Source organism: Manacus candei, unplaced genomic scaffold (assembly GCF_025592945.1).
Source record: "Manacus candei isolate 608988 ecotype Guabito, Panama unplaced genomic scaffold, ASM2559294v1 h1tg000050l, whole genome shotgun sequence".
Lineage (NCBI taxonomy): Eukaryota > Metazoa > Chordata > Aves > Passeriformes > Pipridae > Manacus > Manacus candei.
This window is the reverse complement of record NW_026138098.1, coordinates 703163-728934: the sequence shown is the minus strand read 5'-3', so window position 1 is coordinate 728934 and position 25772 is coordinate 703163. Positions and strand designations below refer to the sequence as shown.

The 25772-nt window shown below is 40.1% G+C and overlaps 1 protein-coding gene across 1 annotated transcript in view; it reads left to right on the top strand.

Annotated features, from left to right (window-relative positions):
* The window catches only part of PDZD8 (PDZ domain containing 8), a 58371-nt gene that overhangs the window by 5361 nt on the left and 27238 nt on the right, over positions 1 to 25772 (top strand). The window contains exons 2-3 of the mRNA XM_051799557.1: positions 13202 to 13324; positions 18207 to 18309. Coding sequence (XP_051655517.1) covers positions 13202 to 13324; positions 18207 to 18309 — 226 coding nt within the window. The remainder of the gene's footprint in view (positions 1 to 13201; positions 13325 to 18206; positions 18310 to 25772) is intronic.

Genomic DNA, 25772 nt, shown 5'->3' with positions numbered 1-25772 from the left:
GGTGCTGTGCTGTCCAGCCTGTTCTTAACTGTTGGGTGGAGTTTGGCTGTTTTGAACAGGGCCTAGTCTCACTTGTGTAGATTTTGGACAGCTTTGGGTTTTGGGCTCTTTCTAGACAAAAAAAAAAATACACTTTACCATAATGAAAATACAAAGCCCTTTGTGTGTATGTGGAGGCTGAGGAGGAAGTGCTTGCAGTCTTGTCTCCCACCAGAATTTAACTTCCTGGTATTTCTTAAGAAAGGATGTGAAAAAATATGACAGCTGCTGGTTTTTTCTAAATGTAACATCTTGCGAGTTCATCCATTTAGACTCTTAAGTAGATCAGGTATTGCCTAAGCAGTGAGTCAGTCCTGTGTATTTTAAGAATACTTTGCTTCTCAGTTTGTTACATTAAAAAAAAGCTAAGTATTGATACTAGCCTGTTTTGAGAAACTGTACTTTATTTTAAAGCATGCTACCACAGAGGGGAATGACTTTCTTTTTGTTAGAAGTAACGTCTCAATGGATTGCTTCTAACATTTCTCTATTGGGTATTGAGATGACCTCATCTGGTCCCTTCCAACATGAATTATCTTGGGAACTGATCGTTTGCAGTATAGTTAGTCATGGTAAATAGTTTTATGCTTTATTTGGAAGCTGGGGCTATATTGAATTTCACTGGGAAGAACAATTAGACAAGCCTATTTTAATTTACCATTATAGAATGCAATCTGAGAGTTACATAGCAGTTTCTTGGTTTTGGCAAAACTTAAGCCAAGAAGTAATGTAAATAGCTATTGATTTGATTTTATAAGTTTTATAATAGAAATTACTTCATACTATGGTAATAGAGGTATTGGAAAAAGTATACAATTTAAAAAAGTATGTATTATTCATATGATGTCGTTATATGCAGAAGTACCAGAAATAGAGCCTGAGATTGTGACCATGTCTTAACTTCAGAAAGCAGCAGCCAGTAGAGGGACCTTTCTCAAAGGTTCTGCAAAGGGAGAGTTTTTCTTTCTGAATGATTTCTGCTGTGGTTGTGATATGAATCTCTCTTAGTAGTTAAATTTATAGGGCACTCCTGTTTGAAGTTCTCATTTCTACTGCTGCTGAAAGGAAAGAAGAGATCTTTTTTTTTTCTTTTCTTTTTGTTAACACCATGCCTGTTCTAGGTACAAAATCTTCTAGTGTTCCTAAGCATTAAAAAAGCTCCCAGGATCTGAGTCCTTTTCTGCTGTGCAAAAATTGATGGTAAAGCAGCACTGTGATTCTCAGACTGCTCCAGAGGTAATGCCCTGAGTGATGCCAGCACAAAGACTTGTTTTTCTAATGGCAAAGTGGTGCTAATTGGAATCAGTAGATCTGTCTGCAGGCAGTGGTTTCATGCTTGGAAGGTTGTCTTTGCAGTACATGGACAAGGGATTTCTCTTGTTCATGGAGGAGTTGGGTAAATGGATCTGTAGGCAACCTGACACACTAAACAAAACCAAACCTCAGAGCCTTAAATACTTTCCTTTTTTTCAAGGGTGCTACGTGTGTAGAAGGAAGCTTTTTGTAGTGCAGAGGTTTTTACTGTTTTTGTTTTGGGAGTGCTCTGCCTCAGGCATACAGTGTGTCTGAAAGGTCACTAAATACATCTTTCCTCAGGTTATATGAAATTATACGGTGCAAAGTATGGATGTAAATCTTCTTATGTAGCTGTCAGATTCAAAACCATTGGTTCTAGGGGTTTTGAAACATTTTTGGTCATCCAGCACTTCATGAGTTATCACACTGGAAAGATTTAATTATGAAAGAATGTCAGTTTGAAACTTGTTCCTTATACAGTCAGATTTAATGAGTGACTAGCTACATACCAGGCATTTCCCAGTATACAGGTGGCATTCTTTTTGGGTTAAGAGTGAGCCTTTTCCTGTGGTTAGTCAACAGATCTTCTATTTTCTTAGCTGCAAGGGTGATGAACTAATACAGCACTGACTTGAGACGGATGGGTGAAGAAACTGAGACACCACAGGTATAGCTGGGGACAAAAAAACCCCTCAGCTGCAGGGAGAGATGGATGAAGGTGTAAGTTTTGTGATTAGTATCTGTATTTGCTGCAGATAGGAATCCAGTAAGCATTAAGGTTAATTGGTGTGACAGGAAAATAAGACCTCCTTCAACTTTTCTTACTTGAAACAGTATATAAAAGACTCTGTGCAATAATAATGAAAGAATATTAACTCATGTAGCACTTTTGCTGGATTGTATTTAAAAATTGCTTGATCTTAGTCCTGCAGTGCACATCTTTCATGTTGTTAGTGAATAAAGACTGTGGAAAATCCGATGAGATTTTTTTGGCTGTTGGTGTTTTGCACGTACCAGCATTGAGACCATGTTCATCTGGACTCTGATCTTCAGTGTTCAAACTGATCTTGCTACTCAGTGAGAATAAATATGTTTCTTTTTATTCAATTGCCATCATCTGTGTTGCTTTCGATTCTTTTAAATAAAATATGAAATAAGCAGAAGCACTTTTTATTATTTCAGGGTAAATACAGGGCATACAGGAGTTGATCACACTACTGGACAGTAGGCATCTAAGAAATGTCCAGGTTTGGTTCCAAGCCTCTCTGTTGGAGGAGGTGGGTGTGTTCAGGCACTGGAGCTGGGCTATTCTGAATCACCTTCTCCAGGCTGTGTTATGCTTTTTACACTCTGTGCATAGACACTGTGACTAATGTCCCCCACCTGTTACACAAACTGAACACTGCATTTGCCTTGAAGGAGATTATTACTTCCAGGGATAGAGACACGGAATTTACCTCTGAAAATATGTAGCTAATACATCTCTTAGTAGCTCATTTGATGTAAAACTGTATGAGCCTTTTGCAGAACCTGTTTTATATCTGTTTTTATCTATATAAACACATGAAATAGTTAATCTTTTTATTAGCGAATGACACTTGATCCGAAAGCTCCCAAATAGGCAGCCTGGGCAAGGCCAGTAGGTTTCAGTCATCAGTGAGGTGGAAGGGGGTGGTGCTCCAGTGCTGGTGAAGCTCGGTCTCAGGCTGCTGCATTCACTCTTGGAGCTACTCCTGTCATGTTCCTGGCTTTCTGTGGGAAACTGCTTATCCTGCATTCCTGCAGAGATTGCCTCAAGTCACCTGATAAGCTCCCGTGTTTACAGCCGTGTTCACACTTGTTTGATTTAGAACTATTTCAATATTTGGTTATTTTTGAGATTATTTTTCTTTACAGTATAGTAGAAGGCTTTAAATTTAAAACTTCTCCTAGGATTAATAAACTTTATTGTCTAAAATGAATATGGAGAAAAATTAGCAACCCACATAGGTAGGTAATATTAATAGATAATTTGTGCCACCCCACTCAACTAAAATCCATGAATTGTAGAGCTACAAAAACCTTTGCATGATGATCTCAAACTGTACTTTCATCCAGTAGAAAGCAGTAATCCAATATTATACACGTTAGCTGGGAACAATTATTTCAAGAAGGTTCTATTCTGAGTGACGTGTGACTACCCAACTCTAAATAATTTTAAAAAATGCTGTCCTGGAAGTTTTATTTTGACATTTGAGGGTTGAAGAAGGCTTGTTCATGACAGTGGATAAATTCTCACTTTGGAAATGAGCGTGGATGCCAGTTTGTGTGAAGGGGTTTTGAGGGTCATTATTTTATAAAAATTTGTCAGGTTAATTGTGACACACTAAGCTGAACACAGAACTTACATCATTTATTTGAGTAGTTTCTGCTGATATCAGTGAGTTTCTGTTTAAAGAATTTACTGCTGGAATTGTGTTTATCTCAGTTGAGAGACATGAGTAAGATCCACACAAGTTTTGGAAGCTTTTTCCATTACTTTTTACTTCTCCTGTTTAACAAATGGCTGTTGTTTCACAAGCCAGTTGAATCCAGAGTAGAATTCAGACCTCCAAGGTATTCAATGATTCCAGCCAGGGTATATAGTAAATCCATGAAAAAATCCTGCAGCGGAGACTGAATTTGCCAGCGAGGTTTGTGTTGCACAGGCAGTTCCTGCAGCAGTGCTGGGTGCCCAGCCAGCAGGGAATGGTTGTGCCTGGGGCTGGAAGGAGGTGCTCCTCAATGCCCAGCCAGCAGGGAGTGGTTGTGTCTGGGGGCTGGAAGGAGGTGCTCCTCAATGCCCAGCCAGCAGGGAGTGGTTGTGCCTGGGGCTGGAAGGAGGTGCTCCTCAGTGCCCAGCCAGCAGGGAATGGTTGTGTCTGGGGCTGGAAGGAGGTGCTCCTCAGTGCCCAGCCAGCAGGGAATGGTTGTGCCTGGGGCTGGAAGGAGGTGCTCCTGCATTGCTCTGCCCAACAAGGTGGGGTTGCTGTGCTGGGTTTGGTGCCTCCCGCTCCTCCATCACACCTGCCCAAAGCCATGTGGGTGCATCTGCTTCCCTGAGCATTCTTCCTTCTGGAAGGACTCCTCCTCTTGTGGAGCCTTGCCTGGGTTCATAATTCCTCCAAGGATTGGAAGTGCACCTCTGTTTACTGCAGGACCCAGCTGGAGCCTGGCAGCATTTTAGACCTGTCTGTGTTCTACAGTTGTGCAAACTGCCAAGGAGGTGCTGGGTGTAGCACTAAAGAAAAGAAAGAGAGGAGGAACCTTACTTTTTGTGAGGTAAGAAAAAGGCAGGAATTGTTTTCAACCCTCAGCTGGGCTCTGGAGAGCTACTTAGTTATTTTTTTCCCCACTAGCTGCTGTAATTCGTTTTAGCCTTACTATGAAATGGGAACAACTTACCTTTATAATGTCTGAATTCCCTTGTCCCTTGGTGTAGTTCAGCTGAGCTCTGTGCTGGGCTCAGCAGAGGGGCCATGAGGAGCAGTGTGCCCAGCCCACTCCACTGGAGCTGTTTCTGGTTGAAAAATACAGGAATTCTACTACAGCATTACAGTTCACACATTTTGGAAGACTTACAAGATGTCATAAAGCTCTGTCTGCAATAAAGAGTGTATTACAGAGATCAGCTGATGATACAGTTAATCAGACTGTTACACATACTCAAAGACAGTAATTAATTGCCAGATATTACTAGCATAAAATTAAATTAGGATAATCATTTGGGAATTAATTTTTTTAGCAATTTTGTGTTGCTTTAACTGAAAAACTTACAGGGACAGTTTGAGATGTAAATGTACAAAATTATTTCTTACTTTCTGTCCAGGATTTTAAAATTATCTGTGGATATCTACTGGAAATCGTAACACTTGTATACTTTGTTCCTGACTTTCTTGACTGAGAGTGCTAAGCTTCAGTATATTTTCCTGAATAAATTTTAATGGCAACATAGTTATGAAAAATGCCCATTCAGTGTACAAATATTATGATCTACTTTAATAATGGCATTAGGTACAAGATTATGTGTAGTAAATATCTTAAAGCATTATTCCTGTTTGCCTAAGCTAAAATAGGAAGAGTAGAAATGGAAGATCAGTCTTGCAGTGACATGGCAGAAGGCTTCATGGTAGCGTTTGAGTCACCTCTGGGAGTGATCTGGCTTGGTGAATAGTTCCTTAGTAATTAATCAGGATATGATGCAGTGTAATTCTGGAAACTTCAACAGTTGTTTTTTGTTTTTAAGAATAACTGCATGCTTGCTAACAAAACTTGATGCAATATGTTAGAAGAAACAAAACAAATTCTAATGTTTCCAAGCAAAGAGCCCTGTGGATTACAAGGGGAGGTGGGGTGGGAACAGCAGTGTAAGTCAGTGGTATTGTTTTAAAACAATACCACAAAAACTCACATATTTTTTCTTTTTTCTCCGTTCCTCTGAAGGAAGGGCAAATTAGAGAAAGTATCCAAATTCATGGTGAGTTTGGTAGGAAAAGATTATAGCAATTTGAGAAGCTGCTTCTTTCCAGTGTAATCACAAGTGCTTGCCATCAGTGATGCAGAATTTGGCAAGTGCAGGAATCTTTCCTGTTCGTTAATCTCCTGAGCCCTTCCTGTGTGTGACTGTGAGCAGCAGTGCCACAGGTCATGGCCGGGCTGAGCTGCTGTCATTTGGTCCCATTTACAGTGCAGGCCCACAAATGAAATGCTGTGACACCACTGCTGTCACCTGTGCTTGGGGCACGGGTGGCCAGTGCTGGCCATGGCCTGGTTCCCACCCTGCAGCCCCTGAGCTCTCTGCAAAGCAGGGCCGTGGGGAGTGCTGCCCACAGCTCAGGGGAGCTGTCACTCACCCAGCTTGGAACACAGCACCAGCTCCAGCTCTTTGGAAGGCTGCCGGGGCGGGAACTGGACCATCTTGTGTCTTGTCAATAGATAAATGTAGATTAAGGAGAAGCTTCTGCAGTTTGAGCATTTTTCGAACTTAACTGGAGGAGTGAGGATAAACCCTGGAAAGCTTTCATGCCTAGAATTCAGAACAGATACAAATATTTTTTCACTTTTGGCTGACAGCTGTCTGAGGCTGCTTTCAGCAGTGTTGTTTTCTCTCTAGGCAGTCTAAGAGATGCCATTTGTTTCATATGGACATAGGCTGGCCTTTAGAGGAGAGGATTAAAACTCTTGAGCTCAGTGAACGAGTCATGTCCAGAGCTTAGACTTCTATTAGAACATCATCTTTTTCCTCTAACCACTATTGCAGAGAGATGATGTTTGTAGGGACTTGAGACCTCCTTATGGGAGAACACACTGCTGAAGTGAGCAAAAGGCAGTATTTTGCTGGCATCAGTCCCTGGGATCAGTCCCTAATCCAGCTGGCTAAAGGTAGAGTTTTGGGGTGGCTTGTGTTTATTTGCTTATTTTCTGGTGTTTTTTTTTTTTTTCTGCTGCTGTTCTCCTTGAATGCCTAAAAGCTGCTTGCTAAACCACACCTGCTGCTCTTCCAGCCCTATGTGAACAAATGAACATATTCTGCATTTTCTGTCCCACCTGGAGCAGAGCCACAAGAATTCAGGCTTTCTGCTTAAACAGGGCAATTTTGTCTTCATCCTGTTTGAAACTGAAATATAGCAGGATTTTGATCTCTTTCTCTTAATTTGAATCAACAGTTTGCTTCAGCTAAAAAAACAAAACAAAAAAAAAAAACCCAAACCAAAAATACCACCTGAAAACTCTGGTCTCAAGCAGGCATTGACTGCATTGAGTTGACAAAGCTGTTTCAGTATTTATGGAATTTAGAATTTGGACAGTGTTCTTGAAGTGCAAAATAGTCTGTGCATGGTAAAATCAATCTTGTTCGTGCTCATAAGAAAGCAGTTTTGGTAAGTCTGATTCAAAATTTCTTTTTTACCTGTGGCTATTTCAGTCCAGACAGTAATACCATGTCTTTAGGACTCTCCTTCTTGAATTCACAATGACTTCTGTCATATATGCAGGGAAAAAAATCTGCTGTCTTTTTGGAAGCATGTACTGGACTGTTTCCATTTATTCTTGTCGAAGTCAAGAACAAATCGAAGTTTTGTAATTGTCTGTCTTGAGTGTCTGATTCAAGATGTATCTCAGAGTTACTGAGAAATGAGAACACTGTAGCTCAAGAATCTGGAAATGTGTGAAACATCTTTGAAGAAAAAAGGGAATAATAAAATCTTTACCTTTTCCTTTTTTTCTTTTGAGGTCTTGGTTACAAAAAAAAAAAAAAGACTGCTCATATATTGAGAACTTGTGTGTAAGAGCCTCCCACGTGTCTGGGGCAGAATGTCCTGTAACGCAGTGGGGGGGTACTAGATCTGATTTGAAGTTTACCATAAAACTTCCTAGAAAATAAACATTGTCTTATTGCGATGTTTTTCAGGCTGCTTGTAAACCAGACTTTCATGGGTGTGAGTAAAGTTGAAATTAGTAGATGTCTATAATGAATAAGAGTATAATTTGAGTTATTAAAGTCCCCTGACTATGAATGCTGACACAGTTCTGCAGCATTTTCCCTGTGGAATTCTCCAGTGGCAGCTGGAGAATTGCTTTTGCAGAGTCTTTTAAAAAGCACAGTACTGCTAGTTTTGGCTGGTTGGGGTTTTTTTCTCAAAAAAAAGGATGAGTTCCATTTTTGTATCTTCAATCTGATATAAGCAGTTTACATTAAGGTGATTATGCCTCTTTAGGAGTGGATTGTAATATTTCAGAATTTTTGTAGAAGTAAACTTCATCTTAAATTACACACAATGTAAGAATAGAGGACTTGTTATATGTCTTAAAATATCGGGTGTCAATCACTCTTTTTGAAATTTATACACTTTACAAGTGCCTGACTTGCATTTCAGTTCATCAGGTGGCAAAGGCAATGTAAACAGGAGAGTGATTTAGTTCTGTTCTGTAGTTAGCTGAACCTTTTGATTACTCCCCAACCTGAAAATAAATTTGGCAGTTTTTCTTTTGAGAGTATTTTAGGTACTAGAATCTTCACATACAGTAGCATTTATTAAAAAGTGAATTGATTCTGTACTAAACACAGTCTAATTTGAGATTGTGGTAGAATTTTGCTTACCTTTCTCATTAAAAATTAGGATTTGCAATGCATACAAAGTTGCCTTATGCTGAGGATACTTGTGGTTTTAGTTGCTCGGTTCTTCTGAGATTTAAAGTCTCTTTTTGCTTTTTATTAAAATTTAGATGCTCAGTTAATGTAACTTAAATAACAAATTCACAAACCTGACAACAGTTAATCTTCATGTCAGTGTAGTAATGCTGGAATTTGTATAATACAACTGATTAATGTGGTCTTAAACACATACTCAGTAATTTTTAGACCACTGTTTTAAATCTCAAACTTCCATTATAAACCCAGAGAATAATTTAAATTTTTCCCAGAACTTACTCTGGAAAGTGATCTCTCTTCTTAGCAGAAGTTCTAGAAAATCTGACCCTTCTGCACTTACAAATGAAGCTGTAAATCTTTCTGCTTTTCTAAGTAGGAGATGGAGTACTGAGAGCTTTTGAATTTTGTTCCTGTCTGTATGTAGCTTTTAACAATTTATTGGTGGGCCTTTTTACTGTGATTCTGGACAGTCTTAACTGATGCAATGAACAGAAACATAAGCATCTGGTTTCATACCAGATAAATTGATATTTTTTTCTCAGTTGTCAATAGATTTCCTCATGCAACTAAAAATACTGTTGTTAACTAGGTACTGATGGAAGCAGTTAATTTAGGTAATAGGTTAATTAAACTAAGGTGTAAAAGAATTCTGTCCTCTTCTCTGTTAAAGGTTGGCTGAAGGTCCACAAACCAGTCATGGCAGGATAGTGAATACAAATTAATGGGAATATAGGTCAGACATTTTAAAAACTAAACCACCAAATTACAGGCTTGTTCTGAGGTGAGTTCTTCCCTCCAGAACTGGCAGCTGGAGGGAAGAATAGGATTCAGGGGCTGAAAGCACTCAAACTGAAGGGAACAAACTTGATTCCTTTGAGGGGTTTTTGGATGCCCTTTGAGTGAGGTGGTGCTGGTGAGGGCAGGAGTCACTGAGAGCAGCTGGGCCAGGGCAGTGACTCACAGGGCACGAGTGGAGTGTGAAGTCCTTGCCGTGGAGGAGGGACACTGACTGCAGTGCCTGCCAGCGTTTTTGCTGGGCTTGGGTATGGAAGAGCTCAGTATTGGGCTGTTTTACTGTATACTTTTAATCCAATGTATTAATTGAGTAACTTTATCTTAATTATCTTTCAGTGTAATCATCTGACCTAATTCCTCATGTGAAGTGACTTTTTTTTGCTGTTTGTACTTTGTGGTATTTGTTGAGAAGCACTTGCTACTCCACAGCTTCTTTTAAATATTTTTGTAGGGTTTTTTTTCAGTTGCTAAAATTTTACGTGAAATTTGATTGATGGATTTCCTCTTAATGTAAAATTGAAATGCTGGGGTTTAACTAACATTTTCTTAATAGTGTACTATCTGAATTTCAGACTTCTGGCCAAATAAGATGATAAGTTTGTGGAGGGTCTCTGGTAACTTAAAAACAAGTTGAAAACACACTAGAAGCATCTAATATAAGCCACTTTTAAAGACTTTTTTTCGTTTTTAATAGCATACATATCCAAGCAAGATTTTGGGTGTAAGGTGTTTGTATATAACTTTAGGAACACGCTCTTCAGTGTGTCCTTTGTCCTGGTGACTGCTTGTGAAAGGGGGGGTGGCTCCCAGGTGCTCCCAGGTTTTCCCAGCCGTGGGAAGCAGCTGGGAGGGCAGACTCTGACAGGAGCCTGGCTTACCTGGCTGTGTTTTTACAGCACAAGGGAACTGTCTGGCCCTGGTACCAACTGTCCCTCTCTGGTACTTCACCAGTTCCCAATTGGAAAGTCTTTCCAAATAAATAAGGTTGTCTTGTACTTAAATCATCTGACAGCAGTTCAGTTCCCTAAATGTTATTGAAATCTATGGGAAATAGTAATTTATCCCATGTGTAATTTTGGAAATACACAAACTCTCTGTGAATTGCTTTAAATGGATAAGTGCAGTGATGTAAATTTGGAAGGCTTCAGAGCAGCACTCAAACACTGAAAATGCATTTAAGGTGGATATTTAGCTCTTTGTACATTACCAGTGCCAGTGGAAATAGGTGATGGGTTGGGGGTTTTGTGAAGGATTTTACAAATCAGTTACTGTGTTAAGAATGTGAACATAAGTGCTTGTTGTAAATTAAACATTATGTTGAGACTGCTTTTAATCCCATATGTGTAGAAGATTTAAGTAGTTCTGCACCAAGTCCTGCATACACTGTTAAGTGTTTTGCATATTATTGTGTTTAACTGCATTGGTATTTTAGAATTCATTCCTCTTTAATTCATTGTTGTATGAATTTTTAAAAAGTATTTTGAAAATAGAAATCAATATTGTAGTAAACGTTGTCTTAATCCAGGAGGGAAACTGTCTTGTTCAGGGGATTATTTCATTATTCTGTGCTGCAGCAAAGGCTTGCAGTGTATGCTGAACACCTTGTTCTGAAGTTGTTTGAGGATGATGGTTTTGGTTTGAATGTATAGGTGGATATGTCTGCATCCTTACTGGAATTCCTTAGTCTGTTAGTTTGCTTTTTTGTTTAGTTCTTATTTTTAGTATTGAAAATAGATTGGTCCAGGTCTGTGTTCTTGTTAAATAGCCTGCAGGCTGTTTTATGGTGTGTATGTGTAAGGGAAAGACCTTATAAATACCAGCTCACTGAGTTTTATGGTGGTCAGTGGTTTGATGTTCCCATGGAAAACTATCTTTTTTTAAAATATATTTTGGGAGAAGATGTATTGTCAGTTGCTGGTACGACCTGAAAAGTAGTTTTTTCGTGCTGAAAACCCTTCAAACATGCAAGTATTTATTCACCCAAAACTTGGCATTATTTTCCAGTGTGCTTGTCTAACTTTTCCTTTTTTACCTAACAAAATCTGAGCCAAGCCTGTGTTTTCAGGGGGTAAAAATCACTCCCGACAGGAGCAGGGCACCCTTGTTCGTGCTTGAAGTGAGAAACATGAAGGGCAGATGTGATGGCTGAGGTGGGTCAGGGTGGGAAGGGGATCAGGCCCTGAAGTGATACCAGCTCTTGTAGAATGAAAATAGTGGGGTCATCTTGGTGGAATGTTCCCTACTCTTGCGATCCCTACTATTACTTAAATTATTTGAGAACTATAAAGGAAAATATGAGTCAAATATCAGACCAGACAGTACATGCAAAAGGCATGTTTTGAGTTGGTTGCTTATAGTAGGCTCATAAACATAAACCGTGGCCCAGAGTGATTTCATAGCTTCATATGTGTCATGCAAGACTTAAAGAAAAAACATTGGAATAAACTGTTTAAAATTGAATTTTTTCACTTGACCTGTGTCAAAATGGTTTTCTTCCTGAAGGAGTTGAGGAGGGAGAAACTTGGAACCAAATTAAAGTTAGAAGTTGAATGGGATTTCAGGAAAAGAGCTGGGTGTTGAGTTGTGTTTATTCACCAAGAGAACAAAAGAAATGTCTTTGTGCTGGCTCTGTGCGAGGCTGTTGCCGTGACTGGGAGCGTGGAGCTCCCTCCCCAGCCTGTGCTGACAGTTAGAGGGTGCCCCGTTATTTATGGGGGTGTGTGCAACTCTTCAGTTCAGATCCATGGGACTGTTTCCTGCACATGATCTCCGAATGTGACAGGCAGATGCCTGTGCTGGCTGAGCAAACAGGACTTAGGAAAGCCTTCTTTGCCATGGGATGGCAGATCCGGGCTGCCTGTGCTCGTGTCCTCTGTCCTTGGCAGGAATGGTTGCTGGGAGCCTGGGTCAGGGTGTAGGAATGGTTGCTGGGAGCCTGGGTCAGGGTGTAACTGGGCCAGGAGAGCAATGAACAAAGGCAGAAGGAAGGAATACCCTGCAAGAGTGTTTTCAAATACTTTTGTGCACACCCTTTCTGCAGGGTTGTGCCCTTGCCATTGGGATTGGGGGTGTGTGTCAGCCATGGGATGGGGCTGCAGCTGGGCAGCCTCTCCTCCCTCCCTCCCATCTGACCCTGTGTCTGTGTCTGACACTGCAGCACTAGCACTGAAAAATGGAATTGCTATTTATAACACAGCATATTCTAATCAGACAGGGAATTATGTGGAGAGATAACGTGTGTAAAACACTGAATATCTTGGACATGAGCGGCTTTTCCTGGGAATCACATGCTGTGATGAGGGAAATAAGGCTCAGGAGCAAATATTTAGAATACCTGTGTCTTTATTTTAATTCAAGAAGAGTGGCTAAAAAGAGCAACTGAAAGTTTTTCACCAAGTGTGAGAAGAATCAATGTGTGTAACTGAAGTGTCTGTAAGGGTGCACCAGTCCTCTAGTACAGCACTGTCATAAAAGGTTTAAGCTTTAGGGTCATATTATATTTCCACCTTTTAGTGCTACAATGTTTATGCAGATGAACTGAGAAGTTACAGACCTGGTAAGATATTTACTACAAAAGGACTTCTGTATTGAATATGTTTGCAATCATAAACATACTGTGTGATTTTTTTCAACTTCCCACTTTCTCAAAATTACCTGCACTAGTCAATATAACTCAGTCTGTTCCTGTGAAGCAATCTTTGTTTATATTGTCCAGTTTGCTGCATTCAAAAAGCTTTAGTGGCTCCTACTTGTTCCTTTTGACCAATAAATATGTAGGAAGGGTATTATTTCTCTTTAGGAATGTTTAAGATTCACTGTGGTCTTATTACCTTTTTTATATTTCTCTGTGTTAGTGTTCTTTATGTAATTTGAATTAAGATGAGTCTGTTCTGTGTTTTTCAGGTTCAAGCCATTTTTTCCATTTCAAGTGTTGCCAGCTGATGAATACGAAGATCGAGACCTCTGTATACAGGATTTTCTATTGAGAGAAGGTCGACTAAAAGTCACATTAATTGAATGTACAAGGTATATTTTTGTGCACTTTTGCTCATTCTTGACTAAGAAAGTACCCATGTTTCTTCAGTTTGTAGTTATTACAGCTGTGGGCCCATTCTGATTCACCAAGTGGCAGCTTTGGTGTTGTGATTGCACTCTAATCATGAAATGTACTTTTTTAAAATAAGAATGAAGTTATAGTTAGTTTCTGAGGCACTTCTGCTTTGTGTGGGCACAAGCATTTGCCTTTCTTCTGAATTTTGCTTGGTTACAAGCTAATCTGTGCCTCCTGTTACTTGCTTGGTTTTGTTCAGTTGGTTTTTTACACCAACTGTCTTTCCAAGACAGTTGAAAAGTTGTAATTATCTTGCTGTATTATGTAAGCAAGGGAAAATGATTGTTTCACTCAGTTTTACTTAGACAAATCCAAACCAGTTTTATAAGGCAATATTTATGGTCTTTGTCTTGAACAAAATAGTGGAAAGAAATAAAATCTATTTCCTTCATTCATTAAAGAGAAAATTATTCTCTTCAAAGCTGGAGAAAAGGTGTGTGGGCTCTTGGTTTGTTTGGGGTTTTTTGTCAGACCTCTTGGTTTGTGTTCAGTCTTTTCCAAGTAGTGCTTAGGCTTTGATGTAGTCGTGTGCAGTTCTGCTCTTTATGAACTGCTTTCTGCTTTCCAGCAAGAATTCTTTTTTTAAACCTCTTTCATTGCTTTTATTACCGTATCAACTCCTCTTTGCACTGTTTCTTTTCTGTAGCATTGTACAACCATTTGACTTGTATTTGCTGTACTAATGTGGTTTATCAGTGCTACGGATTTCTAGGAGATATTCTTCTGCTTCTGAGTTGTATGGTGACAGCAGTGATTATTTTTTGTGATAAAATTGCTGCTCACCTGTCTCCCTTGCTCTGTGATGTGTTGTCTGTGAATGATCCAAGAATTCTGAATGACTGTCTGTGTTCCTTGCCTGCCAGGACTGTTTCCTCTCTGCTTGTCCTGCCTGATCTCTCTTTGCACAGTAGTGCATTCATTTTTATCATAAGAGGACCACAATAACCACTGTAAGTTGCGTGCAACTGTTCTTGGTTCGGAGAGTAATCCTTTAAATCCTGTGTCTTTCCTCGGTCTGAAACACTGTGTGATGTCACCAACATCCAAGTGGTGGTGTGTTTCTTTGCCTTCAGAGCCCAGATTACTCAGTTTGACATCATCCTCTGCCCTCTCAGCATTTTCAGCAGTCACAGCTGCTCATCAGATGGCTGGCAGAGGAGGCAGTTCCTGGTTTGTCAGGTCTTTTAAGCTTTGGGTCTGACTTAATCTGTTTTGTGCAGCTTGGAAGTTCTCAACACACACATGAGATTGTCTCACCTGACACCTCTCAGCCTACACATCTGACTGTTGGTCCCATAGTAATTCCTCAGATCTTCCAGGTGTCCTGTCCTTTTTTGAACTAAACAACTACAACTGCTGCCCACAGAGTCCCTCTGTGAGTAAATAAATATTCTTGCTTACCTTGCATCTTAAGATATTGATGAGGTAGAAGCTGAAAGACACATAAGGGATGTTGGTAGTAACAGAAGAAATATGTAGGAGAGTCCAATGCTCCAATGTCCCTTTTGCAGCAGCACTCTGGGCTGGGGTGGAGGTGCCTGGGCCAGTTCTCAGAGGTGCAGCACTGGATCTGGCTTTGGCACTTGGATCTGCCACAGACACCTCAACATTTTTCATTCTTTCATTCTTGTTCCAGGATGAAAGATCACTCTTAATTCTGTGTCTTTTTCACTTTTGTGCAGTGCCCCAGAATGTTTTATGTTTTCTCAGTAGTAGCTATTCTTTGACTTCTGTTCAGAATTTGGAGTAGAATTCTTGTTGTCCACCTGGTAAGAGCGTTTTGCTGCTCCTCCTGCCTAAGTCTGGAAAACAGTGGTGAAACTATAGTGATAAAACATTTGGCAAGCTTTCTGTATGCTATAAATGGCTTGTTGAATTAAATTGTATTCTTCACATGACCAAATATCTGCACTTTTGTACTTGTTTCTTTTCTAATTGCAAGCGTGAGCACAGTAATTTTCTTGCTGTCATGATGTTGAAAGAAAAGTTAAATTTTGCACATCTTTTAAATTAACGAAATTGTGGAACCTTTTTGTAAATAATAAGGAATAAGTTTTGCAAATTTTTTTCTGACCTGTACAAAAATTTACACTTTCAACAACTGCAGTGCCCTCACAGAACTTAATTATTGCCAAACTCCTGTTATCTGTCATTATCTTTAAATTTTAAGGAAAAGGGAAGAACAAAATTGTTATATTAATTTTTTTAAAAGAGGCACTGGGCAGAAATTCTTAAAGCCTATCAATCTTATTGTATTAGGCAAGAATACTCTTTCAATACTGTGCCATAAAGTGAGCTTTCTAAATTAGCATTTGTTCCAATAGATGACTTTTGTGGACAAGGAAATTTTCCTCAGGTAGTTCTTTAATAAAATACCACAACTGTTTAGGTAGTCACAGGTACTGTCTTGAATCACTCTCTTCTCTCTCGTGCTTGCTGTAGGGAACCATCCCATTTATAACTGGGGAAGGAACAGAAATTCTTTTCCTGTGGCATATTTAAATTACTGAGGTGGTAATTTAATCACAATTCTTTATTGATTTAATATAGTTGGGGTTATAAACTTTGTTTCAGGGTGTCTTTCATACATCCTTTCATACTGATTTACAAACTATCAATCTGTAGGATATGGATATATTTTTAATATATTGTTTTGGTGTGTTGAGACACAAGCTTAATGTCAGCCTTTTTCTGCAGCTGCCTCACAGAGCACAGTGCCTCTGTTTGCCTGGTAATGGAGATACTATTCAGACAAAAATTTTTGTAGTGTAGCAGCAGTTAAAATTTCCCCTTTGTCTTTCTGAAATTGGAAATCAAACTCCAACATCAAGAGCTCTTTAAAATTTAGATGTGTAGTTTGGCTGTCTTGTGATGTGTTTCTTCCAGTTGACTGCTGGTAACCTGCTGCAAGGTGAAATCTCAGTATGGCTCATTGGGTTTTTGTGACTTCATGTTACAGTTCTGGCTGAAAATTGTTTTATTCTTGTTTTGAGCTATTTCACGTCCTTGTTCTTCCAGCCAGTCCAAGACAGCTAAATAGCTACTGTGCTGATATTTTCAAGGGATAATGAGTACCCCTGGAAAATTCCCTGAGAATGTGTCTAAGTGACCAGAAGATGAAATGTGTGCAACCAGTGATCAGCTGAAAAGCTTTAATGAATTGTCTGACATCAGTGAGAGACTGAGGAAAACCTGTTTCACTCAAAAGCAGCTCCTGAAAGCAAAAGAGAAAAGCCATGCAGGGTTGCTGGGGATGCTTTAAAAATAAGCAAACAAGGGATGAGTTTGTCAGTTCAAGTACCCTTGAACAAGCTTAATCTTGTCCCAAGTACCTGATTGGTTGGTTGTGAGGCTGGATTTGTGCTCACAGTGATCATATCCGCAGTGCTGAAGGTCAGGCTGGCAATGAGGTTGGCAGCTGCTGTTTGCAGGGTTACACTGGAGCGTGGGGACTGTCCCTCTGAGGGTGGGTCACAGATACAGCCACCAGCTCTGAGCCAGAACCAACAGACTGTCAGTCAGGTGTGCTGGGTCCCAACCCAGGCATGACCTTCCCCTCCCATCTGCCCCCTGCATTCAGGTGCCCAGCTGAACACTAGTTACATAAACTCTTCATAGAGGGACATAGCAAAGAAAGATGTATTTCTCTCTCCCTGCTGCAGTGCAAGCTTGAGAGATGTCACAGCCAGGGAGGTGAATTCCCTTGAATTGGATTCATTTCACTGGTTCTGGTTGTTGGTGAAAGTTGTTTTCAATAGCTTTACCTTATTTTCAAAGTATGTTTACTACAGATCTCCACATCTGGAAGATTGGGACTTCCCAATTATAAATATTTAACCTAGAAACTTTATTTAACAGTGTCAAGATAAACAGATAAAATTGACATGTTTTTCTGACAGCTTTTGCCTCTGTCTTCTGAAGAGTTTTGTGTCTCGTATCACAGTCACAAATGAGATGCTTTCAATGACAGCTTAGAAACTGCTCCTGTCAAATGTATGGAGAAAGTTTAGAAGGGAGTTAAAATCTAACAGCTCTTTTGAATAAGATTTGTTTGGCATTTTTATTCCAAAATGTTTATCTGCTTTCAGCTACTGTGAGATAAGCTGTGAACAAACTGGGATTGCTGTTCTATAGCCTAAAGTTTATAGATTTGGGGTTTCTTTTCTAGTACTGATATCTGCCTGAAAAGCTTTGTAGCCTTCTGGAATAGGGTATCATGCATGAAGAACCACTCTTTTGTTATGAATGTTACAAAGAATTACAGATATGAGGATCCTAGTTTAGTGAAATGTAAATATAAGCAGTGGTAACTGTTAAACTTTAGATTAAACTTTGATCTACACTAGTGTTCTCTTAAACCAAGAAGAGCTTCAGTACATTGTGAAGTTTAGGATTGAAATGGAAGACTCTTGCAGCTATTTTTGCTTTTCTTAAAATAAAAAATAGTTCTTTACGGAAAAAACGCTAGTCTGCTGATTGAACACTTTATTAAAAAAAAGAAAAGAGTACAGAGCAGGAAAAAAACACAACTCAAAAAACCCCTAGCTAAAAATTTTCTTATATTTTATATTTTTGGAGTCCTTCCACTAGAGGGTGGCAGTGTCTTTCCTTTGGTGTTAGGCTGTGCCTGTGGAATCTGTTCTGTGAGGACTTCTCTATGTGTACACATTGATGATAATAATGATAATAATAATAATAATAGTGTGTAAATGAAGAGTGGTGAGTATGTGGGATATGTGAGTATCTGGGGTATGTGTAATAGTATTACAATTCTTACTATGGGCTTTTCTATTTCAGGTTATTTATGTTTGGATCCTATGAAAGAGAAACAAATGTTCATTGCACAATGGAGCTGAGCAGTAATGTTTGGGAAGAAAGATCAAGAAGTTCTATTAAAACGGTAAAAAATAGAGTATAACCTCTGCATGTTGCAGTTTGTCTTAAGCTCTTAATACATTGTCTAGAAGGAGTGTTCTTTAGGCAATGAAATGGGTGATTAAAAAACCCCATAGCCGAGCAGTTATTTACTTTTTAACCCAGAGTATTTGACTGTCAGATTGGCATGTGTGGATACCATCATGTTGAGCTGTCCCAGCTGGGCCTGGTTTGTTGTACTGTCAGCTCTCCAGCTGCTCTGAGGGCAGCAGTGTGACAGTGCTTTGACAGTCCTGTTCTCTTTGGGTGGGCAGCCTTCAGAGAGTGCTGAGGAGGATTGCCCTGGGTGTGGCTGTCCAGCAGTGTATTCCTGCTGTTGGGAGTGTTGGGGCACAGGGAGCAGAGGGGCTGAGTGACTCTGCCTCCCTTGTCCCCTGCAGTTTGTGCAAATGGAGGCAATTGCCTTGGCTCTCCAATTGTTCTTAGAGCACGTGAATCCTACCGTGTCTGCTAAAGGAAAACACTTCTACAATGCTCTGCAAATACAGAAAGTAATAATATTGCTGGTATTGTAAGTTAATCTTTTAGTAATTATTACACTTGATAACATGATGCATACAGCCTACAGATTGCCTGTCTTTTTTTGTGTGTGTGAGGGTGAAAATGACCTTTTTTTCCTTTTTCTTCAGACAAGAGGTGTGATATGTGAAAGAGCCTTTCAGTTTTACATTAGAGGGATATTGTGGCAGTAATCAAATTGAATTGGGCTTGTGCTGAGCAATAAGTAACGTGCTTAGTGAAGAAAAACCCTTGAAGCTTTAAAAACACTTCATGTTAACAGTTGGTTTCCTGTAAAGAAATCACTAGAATAAAAGTTTATGTCCTGCATTTTACCCTCTGCTGTCTGAGTTCAGCTGGCTTAAGCCCTGTGCCTTTGTTATATCTGACTGGAGTTGTGTTTGGAGACCAGCATCATTTTTCCACTGAGGCAGCAAGAATCCAGGATTTCAGCATCTCATTCAATTTTCCTCAATGAATTTCTACTTTGCATTGTTTTTAAAATCCTTGTAACAGATGCTGTGATACTTGTTTCCAGCTTACTGTATATTATGTTTTGCCAAAAAGGGTGTATGGCTGAGCAACAGACAGAAGGCTTCTTTTTAGCTACTGCATTCTTAGTGAAATGAAGAACCTGAAGGGAGGGTAGAGGTTCACCTGTGCTGTCTTAGGAAGCTGTGACTCGAGTGACAAACAGCTTGAGGTGTGCCAGGGCCAGGAGCAGTGTGGGTCCTGCAGTGCCAGGAGCAGTACCAGGAGCAGTGTGGGTCCTGCAGTGCCAGGAGCAGTGCCAGGAGCAGTGTGGGTCCTGCAGTGCCAGGGCCAGGAGCAGTGTGGGTCCTGCAGTGCCAGGAGCAGTGTGGGTCCTGCAGTGCCAGGGCCAGGAGCAGTGTGGGTCCTGCAGTGCCAGGAGCAGTGCCAGGAGCAGTGCCAGGAGCAGTGCCAGGAGCAGTGTGGGTCCTGCAGTGCCAGGAGCAGTGTGGGTCCTGCAGTGCCAGGATCAGTGTGGGTCCTGCAGTGCCAGGAGCAGTGCCAGGAGCAGTGCAGGCTGGAGCACCCCGGGAAGAGCCTCCCCCCGCGGGGCTCAGCAGCCACAGGCACAGCCTGAGGACAGCTCAGGACTGTCCCCCAGAGCTGTCCCTGCCCCTCCTCTACCCCAGGCTGGCTTCCTGCAGGATGCCTCTGGGGCTGGTGGAAGGGAGAAAGGAGGGTGGGATGGCAGCAGCCTCAGCCAGGTCAGGCTGCTGAAGCACATCACCACCAGAGATGGTGGCATAAAAGCATTCCAGGGGTCCTGAGAGGAATTACTGAGTTCACTTAACTCTAGAAGTTGCTAGTCTTCATTGAAGCACTAGGCAGGAGCTAGATTTGAGTAATTTCTTTTCAGACCTTTTTGTTTAATCTGGTTTACATAGCGGTTTTTAATTTTGTTTAACTTTTAAGTTTGTTTTAATCTAAATATTTAAGGCTCTTTGCATGATCATGTAAGTATAAAGTAGGAGCAACTCAACTTTAGTAGTCTGGCCAGTTCATAGTCTTAGTACTTTCCTAATAATAATAATAATAATAAATATTTCAGAATTTTCCAGAAGGAAGCAATATTGCTGGGGTTAAAAACCAAACAAACCCCAAAACAAAAAACCCCAGCCCCATCCTGCTAATACTTACGTGAATGACCCTTTTTGGGGATAAACCGTGAATGGAACCACACACAAATTTGCAGGGTTGATGCTCTGGCAATGGAAGTGGCAGTGCATTGGTTTACCAGCACACTTCTCTGGACAAATTAGTTTCTGATTACTTTTAGATAATGTTGAGCAGCATTGTTAGAACATGTTCTTTTACACTCTTAACAACAGAAGAGGAAAGGGAAAACGCCGTGCAGCCAGCGTGGCACTGATGTGTCTGTGACAGCAGGTGGCAGCAGGACTAAACTGTTCCAGGGGGGAACAGCTCCTTTTTGAAACTATGGAAAATTACTCAGTTTGAGACTCTCAAAAACTCATCTTCTGTTTCAACATCTAAAATGAAATGGCAGGTTTTTAAACGAAATGGCAGGTTTTTAAACATCTCTGAGATGTTAGAAATCCGGCCTGCAGTGTCCAGGAGGGTGTTCTGCAGTGTCCAGGAGGGTGTTCTCTGCCTCTGTGTGCAGTCCTTCATTAAAGCCAGAGAGCAGGAATCCTGGAGCTGAGCTGCTGCACCTCTGCTCCGCTGGCACTGCGAGGAGTTCACTGTGCTCAACCACCTTCAACTCAGGCCACTAGACAGGTGGCTGCTCTTAAAATCTTGCTTTTGAAAATCTTGATATGAATGAAAATTAGCAACTTGCAGAACTACTTTTTGCTCCCAACTTATATTCAACAGATGTAGAGAAATCATGGAAATCTTCTCCTTGGGAAATCAGGTTAAATGTGCAAGTTAAGTTGCAAAATGTTAGGGCATCCCCCAGAGTGGCAGGAGTATTGCCAAAGGTCCTCAACAACAAAAGTGTTGCTGACACATTTAGCACTGGAACTTAGGGGTTTTTTTCTCAGAAATTGTGACTGTGAATAGTTAAATAACAATTTATAAAGAACAAACACTGTGATGTTTTTCCAAACTAAAAGTTTACTTGTATCCTTCCTGTGATTTTTAGCCCCAAAGCAATGTTAACCATGAGGCAGCTGATGGCAGTAATAATAAATCCTTATTTTAATGCACATGTGTGCAATGCTTACTCAAGATGAAGTTGTTGGAATGAATAACAACTTCAGAAACTACAGAAGAGAAATGGTAGTCTGAGTTGAAGTAAAAATAAGAGAGATATTCTGGTTGAAAAGGGACTAATTTATACAGACCTCACAAAGGCATGGCAGTACATCCTCTGATTCTGACTGTGTTCTGCAGTGCTCCTGAGGAAAATTCTCATAACTTTCCATGCTCTGTGACGTTTGCATTCTGTTTATTGTGTTAGTAGCAGTGATAAAGATCAGGCAGGTTTAATACATCATAATGAATTTTGGCGAGACTTTTATCTGATCCCATTATTTATGGAATATTAGTGGGTGTCACAATTGATTTTGAAAAAAGATGCTGTGTTAGTGAATATATCTGGAGCATTATTGAAGTGTCTGTTTCAATACAAAGGTGTCTCAGGCTTCTGTCTATCAAATCTGAAACACCAGTAAGACTGTAGAGAGGTGATTTGGCACATTCCCATGTGAAACGTAACCATTCTTAAATATCTTAATTAGTACATGCTGCTGGAATTAACATGAATCAGTGCATTGCTATGTAAAAATTACATGTGGATAGGATGTGGTCATTGGCATTAGCAGCATTGGATCACTAAACAGGTGTTCTGTGGGTAAATAATTAGATATGTCTAAATAACTTGATATGTGTTTGTAGATATTAGGGTAGAGGCTGTGTCATAAATGGGGATGGTTATGTCCACTGAACTGCCAGTAAGCAATACCAGATTGATTTCTGCTGAAAAGTCATGTGATTTTTTTCACACCACTATGCAAAATGCTGGCACAGGTAAAGTCAGCAGCAAGAGTCTCACCAAGTGTAACAAGGCCCAGGGATCACTCTAAACAAATGTGCTCCAAGAAAAAAACAGAACAATTCTTTCTGCTTGTAGAAATCAGAGTTTCTCTGTGCATAGAAGGAAAAAATATATACCTTCCTTAGAAGTGGCATAGGAATGGACCCAGAAATGAGCCTGGAGGTTCAGTCCCACAGAGCTGAGGCAGCTCTGCAGCCCTGACACCCTGCACAGGGACTGGGCAGTGCCCTGGCAGCTCTGGGGATGCTCAGCTGTCTGGAACATGGAAGCACTGGAACCTTTCTCTGTTCCAGCCCTGTAGAGAAGAATGAATCAGGAGTGTAGTTGTCCTGAAACGAGAATCTTGTTTCTCATGAACTGCCCTGCATATCTGTGGAGTCATGTTTCCTTTGTCTGCATACTGATTTTTCTGACAGATAAATTGGTTTTCTACAAACTGTAGAAACTCTTGAAAAGAGATTGGTATCTTCTGATACTGTTGCACCCAGGAAGCACAAACTGTAAATGGCTTCTGCTTTTTATTGGTTTTATGAATATAAAGTAATGGGGAGAGGTGCTCAACTGCAAACCAAAATGTATCTGTTCCAAGTTTGCTCTTAAGTGGTGCTGTAAGAATAGCCACAGTTTCGTATTCCTACAGGTAGTAAGTGATGGGGCTTTTGTGTTGTTGGTATGGGGGTTTGTTATGATTTTTTTGAAACCTCTTCTGTAAATGTTAACTTTAGCAATACAGAAACTGCATTTCATAGTCTGCAAAGTAAAAATTTCCATCTAAACTGCCACAGCTAGTAGCCCATAAGCAGCAGTTGTCTCAGGAGCACACAGATATCCTCTGAAGTAACCTAATAATAGAAAGAATTAAAGAATTAAGATAAGCATCCCACTGCTTTTTTTAGGAATGCTACTTGATGTTTTCTCCAGGTCGTTCTGAACATTGTGGTCAGCACTGAAGTGACTGAAGGGGAAGGCCTATGACACCATCTTTCAATATTGCACTTGGAATTTGTGTGTGTGTACATACAGATATATAGGCCATGATCTCCACTCCTTCTGGTGGTGTTATCTTGATGGATATGGCCTTTTATAGGTAAAGTTAATGATAACTTTGAATTTACTTTAGGCAGGCTCATTGGTTCCTGTTCATAAAAACAAAGCAATATTTCTCAGCCTTTCATAAAACTAAATTTCCTTTATCAGGGATTATGGGAAACCTAAAGGTATTCCAGTGCCATAACATATGAATGTGAAATGAGAAATAACGTAAATCAAATCCAGCACCTTCTGAAATGAGTTGCCCGAAGGTACTAAACTATAATGTCAAAATTTAAAACAACTGTGAAATGTTAATTTGTAAATACATGGAGTTAAATGCCTCACAGTTGGCATTTCAGTGTGCTTATTTAACAGCCTGCCATTTCAGCATTTAATCCTATCAAAAGAAAGGAGGAGGATTAAAGCAAGAAAAGCTTTTTGAAAATGTCACTTTTTATGAAAATTCATGATCTTGTAAAACTTGATAATATTTGTAAATACAATGGGGAATAGTTCTGAGATTTGTGCCTTACATAATATTCTGTAATCTGTCTTTCAAATAAACTTGAAGGCCATCAGGATTTTTTTGGTCTCATCCTAAACATTTAAGCTTTTTGACTTGGGGCTTCAGAAAGCTTTAGTGTGATTTAATGAACAACCTTCTGTGGAAATGCACTGTAGTTCTTTATGGCTTAGAGATGTTGAATATGAACATTAAAAAAACAAACAAAAAACAACAACAAAAAAAACAAACAGAAAAACAAACAAGAAAACACTAACAGAGCTTTCCTTTTTTTTTCCAGTGTGCATGTATATACAGATAGATAGTTTTTCAGAACCAGGTGTGTCATCATTCTAATCACATTCTAATCTGATACTTCTTACCTGCTTATAAGTCAGTCATGCTATCCTTGGACATACCCTCACCTGTGCCAGGCAGAAGGCAGTGCTTGCTTCCTTTGCATTTCCTTTTTTCTCCCCATGTCCAAACTTGGTGTTGGGATCCTTCCCAGCCTTCCCTGGAGTGTTACAGAGATTGACTGGCAAGAATCTGACTTGCTGAGTTTCAAATTTAAAAGAGTTAATGAAAAGATTAATGGATAAAATAACTTGAGTGAGAAGAATGTGTAATGAGTGCTTTAGTGCTCTCTGTGTTCTTGTGCTTCCACATCCCAGCCCTTACTTTGAGACCTGCCAACAACCTAATTCGTGGTGCTCAGATTTAGGAAGAAAAGTTCTTCTGCAACCAGGTACTAGTTTTGTGTAGTGAAATAAGTCAGTCTGGAAACCACTTAATTCCAGTTGAAATCTCCATTAGGTTTTACAGCCGAGTTGTGTTGCAGGTGCCGTATCCAGTTGGGGTATCTGAGCTGATGTTTTGCAGGTGTTACTCTGAGAGCACGGCAGGAACTCCTGGTTCATCAGGAGGAGTTGGGAAAGTGCCCTTTGGATGGTTGGGTTGGGGGAATTTGCCTTAGTGAGACCTCTCTGTGTGACTGTTCTAGGATAAAAGTTACGGGCAACTTCAAGCTTACTCAGGGCTTATTTCTGTTTTTTTAATGCCTTTTCCAGAGCTGATAAGCAGCATTCATTTTTGCTGTGTGTTTTTACACATGGAATAACCAACCTGCAGTACAGATTCTAGGAATTACCTTTCAGGCTGCTGTTTTCTGTATCCTCCTGATAGTACCCAGTTTGAATGGCACTTGTAAGATTTTCGTGTGATACTTTTCAAGGTAAAGGTTCATGTTTAACTATATATAAGCATTAAGTAAACACTGTAAATAAACATTGTAAAAGTGAAGACTGTTTCAGTGTGTCACTAGATATGCTGGTGACCTTTTTTTTTTTTACTATTCTTGTCATCTGTTCTGCTGCTTGTCCAAATACTGAATGCAGGAAAGAGTTTTAAGTGGGTTTTAGAGCAGCTGTGTTTCTTATTTGCAAGGAAATTGGTTTACAGTGATAGCTGATCTCACTAAATAAATAGCTGGCTGATGCATGAGAGCTAACTCTGTGTGTATAAACAGTCTGGCCTCTGTTGTAAGGGAGATAACAGTGTTCTGCTGACCCCAGTACACAAAGTGCTTTCTGGGTAATTCAGGGTTTCTGGAATGACTGTCTGAGCTATCCTGTGACATCATATTGCAATGTTGCATGGCCAGATGAGCTGGCAGCTGGGGCTGGAGGCTGCTGTACATGGCTGGGCTGGAAGGGGAAGGACTTACTTAAACACAGATATCCACAGCTGCCTTTAATAATAAGCTGGTTTTATTCTCATTGGTTTGTTTTCGTCTTCAGCCTTCCAGTTTACTTTTCAAATATTTCTTCTCTGATAACTTTAC